Here is a 16,715-nt window from a genome sequence, read left to right as displayed (position 1 = left end):
AGAGAGAGAGAGAGAGAGAGAGAGAGAGAGAGAAACATGACCAGGAAAAAAAAGGAGACTAGGATGACGAGTTAGCCCCACCTTTCCTATCACAAATCTTTCATCGTTATTTCTCCTCCTCTTAGTGTTTGTTACTCTCTTGTTACACATCTAACCTTTGGCTCTTATATGACGTAATAAAAGACCCAACTAGCCTGGTGCATTTGTCTACCGTTCTGACCGCCCAGTCAGAGACAGCAGTTGGAGAAAAAGAGATGAGAATGTCACGCGAAAACGCGTCAGAAAAAGCCACCGATATGTCATCCACAACGTATTCAGCTTGACATATTGCTACCTTTGAATTTCGAAATTCTTTCTGCTAAGTAGATCTACCTTGTTTTGAGAAATTTGACGTAAAAATTTTGAGTCTCTCAACAAGGAAAGCTTTTTCATATGCAATTCTTTGAATACCTTGATAATGACTTCGAATAATCATACGATTTTGAAAGAGCTCATAGAGCAGTTGGTTTCTGACTTCATAGTCTTAGTAAATCAAAACGGCCAAAAATGTAAGATATTATAGAACTTTGTAATTCTGAGGTAGCAATATATTATGTACATAATAATACAGCATTCAAAGAAACTCACATTGGGGACGTTGAGAGCCTCTCCCTCCGAGACGCCCCCGTAGATCTTGCGCAGGTTGCGGGTCCATGGTCCCACTGCTCGGATGTGGAGACTCAGGAGTGGCTCGTGCGGCGCTGACGTCAGAGTGAAGGGGTGGTACTCGGAGTCGCTCAGCCCCAGACACGCGATGCGCACCCATTGGCCAGATCGGTAGGTGAAGGACGAAGGCCGTTTGAATACAAGGCGGAGGACATCTGTAATGACGTGCACACAAGACTTAATATTAAAGGATATGACGTGTTTAGAACAGTATGCAAACGTGTATACATAGAACTTGTTTTTTGTTGTGAAAGTATAGTAACGGTTGACTTCTAGTTTAGAGCAAGTTGTTGCGGAAATGGAAACATTTTACCAGCAAGAAGACAATTACATTTTAGTGTACTCTATAAGTTTGGAGTCCTACTAGACTTTTAGAGAAAAAGGGGTGAGGGGATATTATTCCACTGTCTAGATTCTAGGTCGAGTATTCAATATCATAGGTTAGGAAAATATGAAGCTCAAAAACAGAAACCCAGGCAGACAAAAACTAAGGAGTCCACCAAGTATTGCTTTTAAAAAATGGCACAGAGTAATCAAAGGGTTTGAACAATTTAATTCCATTGTAATTTAATCAGATACACTTTCCACCCCTTTCCCCTACTTTTCAGACCATTTTAAGTGTCCGGGTCGGCAAATCTGTTTTTTTAAAGAAAATATTTTTTAAAAATTTTGGGGGTGGGGGGGGGGGGGGGATAAAGCTTTGACAAATCAATTTGATATCCCAGGGCAAAGTTTAGGCAGGGTATTTCAATACTATCTAGCACAGTAATCACTCTCATTTCACAACTCCACCTTCTTTTAAAAAACACCCCCCCTTCGGCAGCAAGCCCCCCGGGTCCAAAACAAAAATTTATCCAAATTTCACCTGCGCACGCGCGCGCGCACACACACACATACAAACACACACACACACACACACACACACACACACACACACACACACACACACACACACACAAGTGCTGATTGGGGAGAGAGTAGTTAACTTAAATTCTTACTCTATTTTAGGATCTACACAAGGCTGAATACATATTACTTTGTTCTCTATTCCAACGCCCATAAGGCTCGTTTACTTTTTGAGTATATGCGTCGGCACTAATGAATACTGGAATGTTTGTTTGCTTGTGTGTATGTGTGTGTGTGTGTGTGTGTGTGTGTGTGTGTGTGTGTGTGTGTGTGTGTCTGTCTGTCTCTCTGTGTGCGCGCGCGAGCGTGTTTGGGTGTGGGATTGAAAGTGAGTATGAGTATAATTTATTCCTGCCTGTTTGAACACAGCAAGTTTTTTTTAAAGATGGGGAATCGTTTATGCGTGTGCTGACACATGCACTACTGTACACACAAGAATTGCTTAATTTTCTCTTGTTAGGAATGCATGTACCATTATACTAAAACACCAGCCGGTCCTTAGATCTCTTTGCAGAGTCCTTGGTTTATGCCACTCTTTTGAACTTCAAACGAAACAGAGTTTTGACAGCAGATTGATAAAATCACTTGGATTCTCTTGGACAACGTACCTGATGGCAGGGCTGTGGCTGAAGTAACGGCAATCTCAGCCTTATTTCTGCTGATGCTGCAGAGGACAAAAGCAATATACGTGTAAGCATATTATTATGTTCACGCCTCTTAACTAGACATTTACAAGATATGGTAAAAAAAACAACAACATTGTATACTACTGGGAGGTCCGAGCCTCAAAGACAAGTCTTTTCTCAACAAATACTTTGCTTGTAGGGAGGTAACAGCTTTATCCCAGTTTATGGGATAGAATAACCACACTTGTCAAAAGTGAAAAAGTAGCAAAAATCAATTTTTTACCTCTCTCCCTTTTTAAAAATTCAGTATTCTCTGCCCTTCCTCCTTTTATCATGCTCCCTATTTTCATCATCATCATCATCATCATCATCATCATCATCATCATCATCATCATCATCATCATCATCATCATCATCATCATCATCATCATCATCATCATCTTTCTGTCTGTCTGTCTCTCTCTCTCTCTGTCTCTCTCTCTCTCTCCCTCTCTCTCTCTCTCTCTCTCTCTCTCTCTCTCTCCCTCTCTCTCTCTCTCTCTCTCTCTCTCTCTCTCTCTCTCCCCCCTCTCTCTCTCCTCTCTCTCTACTTATTTTCCATCTAACCTGCCTCCTCTCCCCTTATCCATTTGATTTTACCCCAGTATCAACCTTCAGCACTGCCTCTCCCCCCCCCCCCTCGCCCCGATCCTCAGTCAAACTGATCTTCCAGAACAGCTGCCAGAAGCAACTAAACATAAAACAAGGACCCCCCCCCCCCACCAATAATACCAAAAGAAGAAGCAGCTACCCCTAAAACAAACAAACAAACAAATCACAAAAAATATACAAATTCAAAAAACAAAACAAAACAACAACAACCAAAAAAAACCCAACAAAAAAAAAAACAGCCCTCCCGCCTCACAAATTAGTAATCACAAAACTCACCAAAAATGACGTTTACTGCAACAATACCACCAGCAATAAGAACCAACAGCCGCAGTAACGAAAATAAAACTTAACTGCTGCGAGGATTATGACAACAGCCATTAATAAAACAACAACACAAACAAGCAACAAACACAAAAAATAAACTTAAAGAATCAACTACAAAGACATCGCATCAACGATAACAAAAGTTACCTCATAAGTCTGTCGACAATGAACAGAAGGACAGGCCCAACTGCATACCACGGGAAGAGTGGGGACTGCACGAGACGACCAATGCCGTGGAGAAATGTGAGCACGTATACCAACCAGTACATGCTGTGAGTCATCCAAAACGCCTGGAAACAAATGGGTAGAAACAAATGTTGCCAGATTTTTTAGACTTATAAAAGAGACGGTAGAACCCTACATTTCAAAGGCTGTGGGACTGAAAAGTGAAAGCTCCATAGCTTTACTAGGAATTCTTGTTCACAAAAAGCAAGACTGGTCAACAGTAGGATTGTGTGGAATATCAATTTGATCTTTTCGTGTGCACCTGTGCTCACTAAGCAACTGGCCTGCCTAATCAAAGCTCTGTATTTAAATCTGTCCGATCAGTTTTCTCAGTCATTCAACGAAGTCCGGTGTCTAGAAGAAGAACAAAATACTTTATCTCCGGGGGTGGGGGGTCAAGATATCATCATCATCATCATCATCATCATCATCATCATCATCATCATCATCATCTTTAAAGTCGTCAATAGCAGCAGCAGCAGCAGCACATCAGCAGCAGCAATAACAACAACAACAACAACAACAACAACAACAACAACAACATTTTGGAATGTTCATTTTTAAACACCCTCTCTCTCTACAGAAAACAAAACAACACCAACCTTGAAGACATGTCTCCTGGAAAACTGGGTGGCAAACACGTACATGACAAAGATGAGAATGGTCACAAATACTCCAGCCAGTCCTGAAAGAGAAAGGGTAATACTGTGACTTTGTTGGAAAGACCATGTAGAGATATGATGATCTTATAGGTGGACTGAGACGAAAGACATACAGAGCTTAGAACGATGAAAGCAAAATGAAAAGACACATCCATTGTGGGCACTACATGTAGATAGCAGATTGGTCGTACTGTGCATTGCGTTATTGGTAGATAAAATAGGGTCTCCGCGGCCGCGTTGGACAGGTGACAATTTTACAAAGTATAGGAAAAACGCAACGGGGGAAATGGAAAGTGGCTGATTGTATAGGTGGCTGCCAGGGCAGGTTCAACATGAGGGCAAATGGCCTTAATCAAACACTGAATAAACTTACTTACTAAATACGAATAGAATACGGCGAGGAAAAGGGGAGGAGGAGGTTGTGAGCAGGGAGCAAGAAGAAGAAACAAGTACGTACGTACGTAACGGGAAAGTTGTTATTCTGCTTGCCAAGCTGCTGTACATTTGGATAAATGAACAGCGATACTTTCTGAAAACAAATATTATGATTTGACCCCACAACGTCGTTCAAGTAAATTCAACCAATTACACGCTAAATAAAGCTTACAGAAAATAATATGTTCCCAGGGGCAGATCTGATGTGGATGTGGGATTATCGTTTACTCACCAGTGATGGTTTGAAACGCCCAGTAGTGAAAAGGTGCAAATGAGTCAGACCTGGAATAATGACAATGACGGCTTATTAAAAAAACCAAAAACCCACAATAAGACGAATCAAGATAAACGTACAATTAGAATGAAATTCACGATATGAGAACTTTCAAAATTTTTCTTTGCGCAAAATCAACTTTCGGACATAATAATATGCGTTTTCGATGGGGTCCTTGCAAGTGTCCCTCTTCGCACTCACATTTGCTTAACGAAGGAGTGACATCTAGGTATGTCAATCGACATGGCCACTTTCTACTAGTTAATCTAACGTTATGCCAATGGTCCCTTATTTCTGACCCATTGTGAGGTAAACATATAAGAATGACAAAATAGTTGGTAAAGAAAGACATTCGGACAAAAAACCCCCCAAAGATCGATCAATAAATAGACAGATACACATCATAACCAACCTACATCTAGATAGATAGATAGATAGATAGATAGATAGATAGATAGATAGATAGATAGATAGATAAAAGCAAGAAAATATTACACTGATCCCATTTCAAACTTTTCCTCAACCATAAGGGAGGCATTTGCAAATTAGAATCTTGAAACCGAATATACGTAAATGCATGTATGTATGTATTTCGCGTGAGTGTCTTCTTTACTATGTGTGCAAAAGGGAACACGTGTGTATGTATGGGTTAGCTTTTGCTTGCTCAACTGCATTCATTTTACCGGGTGCCCACTACGGAAGTTTGTTTTCAGTTTCAGGCCCGATCCAGCTCTAGTGGGCACCCCGTACTAGAGTTCTTGGAGAGCGCACGTGCGAGTGTGTAGCATGACGAAACTCACGCTGTGAAGTATTCCCTGAAGAAGCAGTTGACGCTGGCAGTGGTCTGCGTACACATGCAGTACAAGTTGATGGCATGGCCCACGATGTGTACAACTGAAGACGGATGAAGATATGCATACTTATTGTAGTGTATTGGTATGTTTAAAGCCACAGTCGGTAATATACACAGGATAAAGATAAGATAAGATAAGATAAATCTTTATTGTCCAGCTTCTGGCACATTGGTTTGGTGTTTCATTACGCACACATACGTATACACATGTAACTGGTTATTTAAAATACAGTAACTTCATCAATGGCGACGAAAACAATATTTATATCTAAATATCTTAGAAAATAACTAAGAAGAAAGAGCGTAGTCGAGGTCCTTGTGGAGTTTATGATTATTGACGGCAAGTAATACAGCTGCATAATTATTATGGGTAGTATTTATTTAACTGCCATTTTCACATCTTTCCGACCACCTGCCACGACAGATCCATCTGTGCTGGGACAGCCAGCATGGGAGAGCTATAAAAGTTCCCTGGAAAGTATTTCGTGGGGCTCTTGTGGGGAGCTAACCCGTTAGATCTATCTTTGGGTTGATAGGAAAATGTTAAAACCCCAAACATGAAGCTGATTTCCACAGAAAAAAGTAGAGAAATAACAGAAAGAGAGAGACGAGGGTGGGGTGCTGGGGATACACACACACACACACACACACACACACACACACACACACACACACACACAAACACACACACACATACATACACACACATGTAGACTCACAGTCTCACACACAGACCGACAGACAGACAGGCAGATGAACAGACTGGCAGGGAGAGAGAGAAGGAAATAGATAGGTATATATAGAGATAGACAGAAGACACCAAGATAAAATGTGCATGTAAGTGTATGTATGTACGTATGTATGTAGATTGTATGTATGTGTGTGTGCATGTGTGTGTGTGTGTGTGTGTGTGTGTGTGTGCGAGTGTATTTGTGTATGTTTGAGTGTGTATGTGTGTGTGTGTGTGTGTGTGTGTGTGTGTGTGTGTGTGTGTGTGTGTGTGTAAGAGAGAGAGAAAGAAAGAGAGAGAGAAAGAAAGAAGAGAGAGAGAGAGAGAGAGAGAGGGAGAGAGAGAGAGAGAGAGAGAGAGAGAGAGAGAGAGAGAGAGAGAGAGAGAGAGAGAGATAGAGAGAGAAAGAAAGAAAGAAAGAGACAGAGTTGGGTTGAAGGGCGTTGCTTTAGTGCTGCACCCTTACAAACCGACAAGAGTCCAAGTGGTTTGTCAAGTGGACGTTGTTAACACTCAGCCTTCTTGTGTATGCGAACTCACAATGATGTGCTCAGGCAAACTCTTCATAATGAATGTGTTATAAAGTTAAGCTGAACCGACATGGTTTCACAGTGAAGTGGTGTAAAGGATGGAGAATTAGATCTTGCTCAACGATTTAACAGTGCATGACAAAAATTTGCCCACGTGAAAGTCAAAATATCCCACAACTTTAGAACGATCTAGATTGCTAGCCATATAAGTGGATGTCTTTCAGATTCAGATTAGATTGTGGTTTTGGGGCTGTAGGCCTACGCATCCGCAAACTCCTTTGTTCTGTGTGACAAACTAGCTTAATTGTACTGATTTTGAACACAGTGTTGTTTTATTGATGAAGCTTAACCTCTCGTACCTTGTCCGAGCCACGAAACCCGTCAACTTTGGAAGTTTATATAAACCAACCTGTGGCTGTCCATAATGCATTTTGCTTGATCATAACAGAGTGCATTGTGGGCCAATATTTCTAAAGAAAAAAGAAAACACGATGCATTCACATGTATTCCTAATACAGGAAAAATAAAAAGACTCGCACGCATCATCAACGTTTACGTACGTGTTCCAATCATTGCCAAGACGGCGATGTACTTGTGGAAAGCAACTGCGGAGTCGAAAGGAATGAACCTGTGCAGGAACGTTTCTCTCAGGGCTAGAAGAGAATAAAAATAAAAGAAAAAAAAATAAAAGAAAAACCCCAAGGAAATTTCAGATGAGATAAAACACATTTGGTTAACATTTTTTGTGTAGATTCCGTAATTTTTCTGTTTCCTCATGCAGGTTTTCAAAACTTGGTATTTTGTAACTAAACCTTTTGACATTTGGAACGTTTTGTAACAAAACAGAATGCTTTGTTCGTTCCTTCATTTCCTTAAAAGATCGTTTCAATGATGGTCATTTAATGCCCGACAAAAGGAAGACGGCATACAAACTAACATCTGCACCAGTGGCACCTTTCAATAATCATCAAAGCAGAATGCACAGCACAATAACACATGTCGAAGCAAGAATGTTCCGTTAGGAGAATCGTCAGAGTAAGCATCATGCCTGCAGACTACAGAACAGTGATCACAGAACGCAGAGTGTATCGTATTAGTACCTCTTCAATACCCCTTTTTACATTAGATAAGAGTATATGTAGGAGACGCCCATCTCCCATGGGGCAGAAAAAAGCTGGTGGTGGGCCCTAAAAACTTCTAAAGCAAACAGAGTATTTCTGGGGACAAATCTCTGAATTCTTGGCAAATAAAACCACATCCGTTTCGATTCCACTAGCCAGGCTAGCTTGAGTTTCTAGGTCGTACAGAATTTAATTTTCACCCACCACTAAGTGTCTAGCATTTGAAACGTAAATCCTTTTAAGAGATGAGTGTGAGATAAATTCCAAATGGCTGTTGCCTCGATTGGGTCCCCCCTCCCACTCACCACCAATATCCGGGCGAAGCAATGGATCACGCTTTGACTAAAGACCCACTGTACACTAACAAGGGGGATACACACTTCTGAACCACTACGTCCCATGAAACCTATTTGATGTTTATTTTTTGTGTGTGTGTCAGATTTCAGTTCTCCCTGCTTTTTATGTTTATTCTTGACACTGGATCTAATGCTCCGTATTCGCAAAGCTGAATTAGTCTCTTATGACGTGTAATTAATTGAAAACGGACCCAAAATATCTTTTATGTACAGGTTTGAGACATGATAAAAAAAAGTGTGAATGTTACACAGAGCACATGACGAATGACTGACAGCAGAAGACAAATCAAAACTTTTTTCTCCGAAGTTTATTCTTTCTGAATTCCGTTTGGCAAGTGTGCAGTTTCCGGTCAGGGTTTCTGCCCCAACCCGATCCTACAGACTTAACTAGTCGGACGAGTGTGCACCATTGAAATCACAAACAATCATGGGAAAAAACTAACCTGTAATAGTGTTTCGACACATGGTGACGAGGAGACTGACATAGGTGAACATGATGACACTGGCAGAACCTCTGATCATAGCGACGACCCAGGCACCAGACAGACGTCTCAGACCTGCATGCTCTCGGCCTTTGGCGTAAACTGAGGAACCAAACTCCACGTCAGTGCAATTGCAAAGTGCTTGCTTTTTGGGGGGGTTCAGAAAATAATATGTTCCATTTATCCAAGAAAAAAGCCAAAAGCCCTTATTTAATGCACATGGCATTGGTCCTGGCTAACAAGACTAATATCAATACAGAGTTTAATAAAATATAGTGAATGGCCTCTGAAAAAGAAGACACCCTGTTTCATACTGAGAAACGGAAAATACGTTAAAAGTATACCCCCCCCCCCCCATGTCTAAGCGTTTCAGGAAGATCACAGCCAACTGTTATCTTATCTTGTTAGACATTGAACCAACTCCGCTCGTACCATGGATCTGCACATACGGTCTAGCACGTTCTAAATATGGGTTCGGGGGGGGGGGGGATTTTGTTATATCGAGCCCTTTCACTTGTATACGTCTACTCTGCAATATTGGGAGAAGATCGTAGCCATGGCATTATAGTTCAGGGTCAGAAAACTCACTTTGAAAGCACTTTTTGGTCTCTGCTTACCTACCATGTATTGATTTATAAACCCAACCATTTTAGAATTTATTTAAATTAATCATCTATCTACTTGTCAGTCCGTCAATCCTTTCAAAGGCCGTCTTTTTCTATTTCTCTCTCTCTCTCTCTCTCATTCTTTTTTGTCATTTGTTAAACATCTTTATCGATAAGACTTATACTATAGCAATCGATATAACAACAAAGTATAGCAGCAGAAACAACGACGACACCAATTATTGCAACTACAGCAACAGTAATATTAGCACCTGGAGCAAGATGCAAGCCTTGGGTTTACACCGCAACTCAATCTATAAACTTTATCGCAACTCATAGGAAATAGTATAGTTTGTTATCCTGTTCACAGTGAAAACTATACAAATTCCATTATACCCCTTTCGATGCCAGCCTCTGACGATATACTCACAGTACGCCCGTTCCACAAAGATTCCGATCGTGATCAAGGTATACAAGGTGACCCAGAAAATCTGCCGACTGTAACGGTTGATGTATCTGGTCAGCTCGTACCAGCGCTTTCCGGCCTTGCTGCCTGGGTAGGTGGGTCGGTTCACGGACACCCGCAAGCTGCTCCTGAACGGAGAAGTTGTGGTTTTTTCCAGGGTGGCTGTTTTATTCTCTCCACTAGGTGGTCTGCTGGCGTTGTTCGGCCTTTTGCTGTCGAGTAGCAGAGAGGTTGTTTGGTGGGTGTTTGAGAAAACTTGTGTAAAAAACTATTATAGCAAAAAAAAAAGCAAAAAAAAAAAGCGATAAACTCCTACCTCTCCTCTTTGTAACTCATCACCCCCTTCTTTGAGACACACTCTTTCCCCTTCTCTCTCTCTCTCTCTCTCTCTCTCTCTCTCTCTCTCTCTCTCTCTCTCTCCCTCTCTTCCCCCTTCTCTCTTTCTCCCTCTCTTCCCCTTTCTCTCTTTCTCCCTCGCGCGCATCCACTCTCTCGGGAATAGATTATGTGAACACCACAATGAAACCGAGACGATATAAATCTCGATAACTTTTGGTAAAGGAAATAGCCTCTATATTATTAGTAACTTCGGGTGTTGATGGGTTTTAGAATCTCGTTGCCAGTGCTTTGTTTCTTCTCAAGGTGCTTTTTTCGATTAAATTTCCTGCTATAACATCCGAAAAGACATACTGTTCCAAGCCTTCAAGAAAAAAAAGACATCATCCTTTGAACTGCTGTATATACATATTATGTTGACGAATAGATACTTCTGTCATAAAGTAATACAGCTTCTGGACTGCTTTAGATGCAAGACAACAATACAAACACATTTGCACCTAACCATTTATCATACTCACATGTAGCTCATTATCATTGTGTTTCTCTTATTTCTGGCAATACCCGGGCGTATCTTGGGGGCATGTTTGACCGCTGAAATACAAGGTAGATTTACTTTATAATTGATTTTTCATGAGGTATCTTAAACAGTTTGAGGTAAGATGGGTGTTGAATCAATGTAATGACTGCGGATTGTTATTCTCTCGTCGCTCAGTGTCCGTCTGCCTGCCTGTCTGCCTGCCTGTCTGTCTGTCTGCTTGTCTACCTGTCCGTCAGCCTATCTATCTGTCCACCTATCTATCTCTTCGTATTTCTGTTTTGTCTGTTTGCCTCTTAGTATTCTTAGTTTGGCAAACAGAAATGCAATCGCCACAAATTGCCAAAAGAAGACATATTTCTCTTTATCTCTTTTATTTATTCTCCATATTTTTCCCGCAGTTTGTCTGTCTGTCTGTCTGTCTGTCTGTCTGTCTGTCTGTCTGTCTGTCTGTCTGTCTGTCTGTCTGTCTGTCTGTCTGTCTGTCTGTCTGTCTCTTTCTCTCTCTCTCTCTCTCTCTCTCTCTCTCTCTCTCTCTCTCTCTCTCTCTCTCTTCTCTTCTCTTCCTTTCTGTCTGTCTCTGTGTTTACGCGTCTGTCGCTTGTTTGTCTATTTTTGCTCTGAGGTTTCTGAAACGAATTAATCTGTTTGCCTTTCTCTATGCATATTTTACTTCAAATGGCCAACCTTCTCCAGACAAAGTCGATTGCTCCAGGGTGGACTTGAACTCTTCCGCACAGAAAACTTGCCGGAAGTGTTCAAACGTCATTCTATCGTTGTCCTGGAGTCCCTGGTGGCGGAGCATCGAAGTCACGAGGTCATCTACTGAAGTCTCAGACACGTCAGTGCTCTCCGAGAGTTCAACAATCGACCTACAGACCAAAAAAAAAAATTAATTAAAAAATGCCCTACTTAAATCGGAAATGAAAGCGTAATAAAAGAAGGGGTAAGATCATTGAATGGCTGACGCTCCTTTGGAGGCAGCGAGTGTAATACAAATGAAACGATAAAGCAATGCAATACAATGCCACCTTTATTGGTCCCCGAGCGGGAACATCTTCAGATGAAATTGTTGGATACGGCAACCCATTGTCGAGGACAAAAGCGGCCGTCTTAAACAGGAGACCGTCTTATACAGTGTCATTGCAATGTGAACAAATTATGTACAAGAGGGGAAATGGATAGTGGCTATTTTTACAGGGGATTGTCTTATACAGGTGGCCGTTAGAGGAGGTTTGACTGTTTTTACAATGGCAAATTCAATTCCTAGAATAAATAATATTATTCTAATGTAATGTATTGCTCAATATCACACAAATACAGACAATCTTACAAAAACGCTCTTACTGGTTGCCACTGTGCAGAGTTCGGCTTTTGATCTGGGGTTATCGTGCTTTGCTCAGGCATACACATCCCGGCGACCGTTCACCTCATGTCATTTTCATTTACATGAAATTCGAGAGTTATATAATATAGACATCTAGGATTATGATGCACTATAACAAAAAAACCCCCAAGACAATGAACAATCAATGACATAAGAGTCACTGGAAGCCAAATGAAGATACCAACAATTGGACACTCACTTTAACATTCTTCGAATCTCATCCTTGGTGAGGTAGCCTCTCTTCTTGATGTCGTAAGTATTAAAAAGCAAGCGTGCTTTTTCTTCTGCCGTGCCTGTAACAGAGAAATTACTGTTATTGTGCTGTGGTAAGAGGCACGGCAACTTTACTACTGAAAGGTTATTCAGGATGCGGCAGCTCAAAATAGTGAGTCCATCCCCAATAGAATAGAGAAATAATAAATGGCAAGTTTCAGATATTCTTCGAACAATCCAAACTCCACAAAGTCTCCATGAGCATTCCAACTCAGGTTATCCGAAATGCAGCTCACGTTGGTACCAAATAATCTAAAAGAAAGAAGACAACGAATGCACATGGCATAGAACGCACATTTTGCGAAATATATACCACATTTTGTCCCAAGCGTGGCATTCTATGTAATCATCACACTGAACAGAATTACTTTCTTATAAAGTCCCCCTGAGTCAGCATGAAATCAGAATAAACAGTATCTAAAATGCTTGGGGACAGGCATAGTGTTATATAGGGGAGGAGGTGGTGAAAAAAAGAATATCATAGTGTGATATAATGGAAGAAGAAAAGTTAGCATTGTTAACTTGTCTCGTATGATTTCTGAAAGTTAGACTATGTGTCTTTTAATTCATTGAAATTAACAGAGGTGTGAAGTGTAGATACTTATTGAAAGTTGAATTGCGTCTGTCAGGTTACCCTATAATTTTTTCTATCTCTCCATCCCCTCCTTTCTTCCCTTTCAGTTTTCCCTCTGCATATCAGTTCCCCTTGCAAGACAACACCCAATTAAAGAAGAAACTGAAGTATTATAATTGATCAGGGTAACGTCGGTGAATATGGCAAGACACAGAAACATTGTGTTAAACGTTCTAAAAATAAACGGTTATCATGCCTTGATGTAAAGCAGAAACTACAAACACATACTCAAATCCACGCAGAGTGAGGATATCCCCTCAGCATTTCAAAATGCCATAATTCACCTTTCAGAAATACTGCAAACAGGTCTAAAAACTCCTCGAAAGAGACATATCCGTCCTTGTTCTTATCCCCGAGAAGGAAAACGTTTCTGACGAACAGCGAAGACGGTTGCATGCCCAAAGCATCAGCAAACTCGGCCATGTTCAGCTTGATGTGAATCACTTGCTCTACAAGGTCATTGCTCATGAGGGTGTCGGAGGATGTTTCTCCTTCCAGCGCCTAAGAGGAAACACAGTATATTTCTAGATGGATGGATGAATGGATGGATGGGTGGGTGGGTGAATGGATGCATAGATAGATAGATAGATAGATAGATAGATAGATAGATAAGTAGATAGATAGATAGATAGATAGATAGATAGATAGATAGATAGATAGACAGATAGCTAGATAGATAGATAGATAGATAGATAGATAGATAGATAGATAGACAGATAGCTAGATAGATAGATAGATAGATAGATAGATAGATAGATAGATAGATAGATAGATAGATAGATAGATAGATAGATAGATAGACAGATAGCTAGATAGATGGTACAGAAAAAGGCAATCAACGAAACAGCCTTAACGAGCCTCGGTGGAACTTGTTTTTTGGAGTAATAGTATTATTGCAACGTATGTTTCTAAAAATAACCATAATCCTGCTTTGGCAGACAATAGCAAAGAAATAATATAATCGCAAACGCTTACAGTACCGTCTTTCGTTTAAAGGAAATATTGTTACGCTCATCAGACAACTAAAGAATTCGTTTCTGTGGGGAGGAAACCACGATCACAGTAGTCTTCTATAGATCGACAGATTGCAAGGGAGAAAAGGACATTGTCACTACATTGGGAAAAAACTAAAGTACGGTTTGCTATCGACCACCTATAATATTATATTGATATACATACATATACATATACACACACAAACACACATACACACATATATTTCTACACACAAAACACTCGCACACACACACACACACACACACACACACACACACACACACACACACACACGGGGGCTCTCATGGCCTAGAGGTTATGGTGTTGGCCTCTCATTCAAAGGTCCCGGGTTCGAATACAGGTACCGACCGAAAAATTTTGTTCTCTAAAATTGTCTCCTTTCACATCCTTCCCTACTCTCTAGCAATGTTCTGTCGTTTGCTTTCTTCTCCTCTTTCTGCTTCCATCCCCTCACTTCCTTTGCCCCCTCTTCTGGGCTCCCGACTCTTTCTGCAGCCTTTCTACTACTACTCCTTGACTCCTTCTTACTGCTGTCTTCCTACCACACCCCTGATCTTCTGGTAGGAAAGGGCAAAAAATCTGGGAAGTACTGTGTGAAAGTTGTGTACGTTAAAGATCCCCTGGTGGTCTAAAATCGATAAGAGTAGGTTTCGGCCGCCACCTGGGCAATATTCAAAATTTCCTACTAACTGAAAAGCTTAATGTATCCCGCCCGCTTATATGACCTTAGGCAGTTGTGAGCGCCGTAAAACACTTATCAAAACAAACAAACAAACACACACACACATACATACACACACACACACACACTCACACACACACTCATTCATTCATGTCTGAAAACGCATATTCAAGTATGGAGCGGACGAACCTGGCTCTAATCCCCATTCGGATGTTGAATTTTGTTTGTTTTCTAGGATCCTCCTTCCCTACTTGGCTAGGTCCTTTCAGAGATGGGCGTCACATTAAGAGGTCAAACCTAAAAAAATATCTTTAACTGAGGAAAGGCTGTTAAATCTATACCCCGACAGTTAGATAATACTTACTCTTTCGCAGATAGCCCTAAAGAAAATGTCCAGTACCCCTTGGCGTTGATCCTTATCCCGAGCTTTGGAGTGCAGGAATGACTCTGTGACGTAATTCATCTCAGGGGCCATATTCATATCTGTGACAAACTTTTCCAAAGTCAGATGGAACCGGTTTCTCGAAACGAAATCAGGGAACTTTAAAATCTGTAAAAATAGAGAGAAAGAGAACCCCTTGTTTTACTTATATAATATACTCTTTTCGGTTAACAATTGATTTGTTAAAGAGTAAATTATTTGCATGGCGTTGCATATAGTACCATTTTCAGAAATTCGCTTTTAAGGCATAGTTGAGATGGAATTTAATAATGTACCTTTAACACAGTACTGAGTTGGAACAACACACTAATTAGAACATTACAATGTAACTTGGTCTGAAAATCATTGGCAGTGTTGATAAATTTGACTACATAGAGCTTATGTGGCTGTAATCTTGTAAGGGGATGGTATTCCTACGAATACTTAATTGACAGGAAATATATTTGTAGAAGAGGAGGGAAAATCCATCGCCTCTCCTTCTTGTTTTTCCTCACCAAAAAGGGGGGGGGGGTAGTTTGAAACCGCGTTTTCTGCTAAATTTGAATCCCCCCCCCCCCCCGGACCCATCACATACGACCGTTCCAAATTACAAAAAAAAACCCGGCATTGTTATTGACAGAACCTCCTCAGCAACTCCTCACACCGTTACATGTACCTTAGGCGTAACAACAACGTACCAGATCTATATCTCCAGGCACCACCACAGCAGCGCTTGATAGATCTTTGTCGTTGGACAGCATGACGTGCACCTTCTCCGGGTCTCGTTTGAACTCCACGACACGAAGGATCTTCTTGCGGCCGTCTCTGATGACGATCTGCTCCTTGCTGCTCACAAGCTCCCCGAGAACGTCCCGGTAGCCGGACGTCTTGCCCAGCCACTCCCGGGCTGCAAAGTCAAGCAGCGACTTGATTCATTAGACGTAGGCAAAGTTATGGGCTAAACACAACAACCGCCTATCATATTCACTTTGAATACCGACATCTCTCCCATCCCCACCCCCATTTTCTTCTCGCAAATGATAACAGAAACGTTTTCTGTATAAATTTAGAATCTGGTTGTTTAACTAAGTATTTCATCTACCTACCTAAACATCAATCAATCAATCAATCAATCAATCAACCAATCAACCAATCAATCAATCAATCAATCAGTCAATCCATCTATACATCTATCTATCTATTCATCTATCTATCTATCTATCTCAATGTCAGCCCGCCTTCTGCTAGTCTGTCTGTCTGTCTGTCTACCTGTCTTATGTTCGATTATAATTTGTTTGATCTGAAGTATACATGTAACAATTCAAATAGTTTTAGATTCTCACCTTGGAAACTTGATGGATTGTTTGAGCTGTACACAGTGGATGCCTGTTTTGCCCCGCTTTTCTTGGTTGTTTTCCGTTTGCGCACAAGTAAACATAGTACTAAATAGGATACTATGAGTAGGGGGGGGGGGGG

The 16,715-nt window shown here is 41.0% G+C and overlaps 1 protein-coding gene across 1 annotated transcript in view; it reads right to left on the bottom strand.

Moving 5' to 3' along the window:
• The window catches only part of LOC101857144 (dual oxidase 2), a gene marked incomplete in the record, with an annotated part of 61,129 nt that overhangs the window by 5,253 nt on the left and 39,161 nt on the right, over positions 1-16,715 (bottom strand). Inside the window, 16 exon segments of the mRNA XM_013088029.2 lie at positions 628-860; positions 2,220-2,275; positions 3,360-3,502; positions 4,040-4,122; positions 4,767-4,816; positions 5,609-5,702; positions 7,482-7,574; positions 8,842-8,982; positions 9,916-10,163; positions 10,809-10,881; positions 11,513-11,697; positions 12,412-12,505; positions 13,404-13,620; positions 15,183-15,368; positions 15,938-16,146; positions 16,583-16,693. Of these exon segments, the coding sequence (XP_012943483.1) occupies positions 628-860; positions 2,220-2,275; positions 3,360-3,502; positions 4,040-4,122; positions 4,767-4,816; positions 5,609-5,702; positions 7,482-7,574; positions 8,842-8,982; positions 9,916-10,163; positions 10,809-10,881; positions 11,513-11,697; positions 12,412-12,505; positions 13,404-13,620; positions 15,183-15,368; positions 15,938-16,146; positions 16,583-16,693 (2,216 nt within the window).

Source organism: Aplysia californica, unplaced genomic scaffold, assembly GCF_000002075.1.
Source record: "Aplysia californica isolate F4 #8 unplaced genomic scaffold, AplCal3.0 scaffold00673, whole genome shotgun sequence".
Classification (NCBI taxonomy): domain Eukaryota; kingdom Metazoa; phylum Mollusca; class Gastropoda; order Aplysiida; family Aplysiidae; genus Aplysia; species Aplysia californica.
Note: the sequence above shows the minus strand (reverse complement) of the source record. Positions and strands in the feature narration are given on the sequence as shown.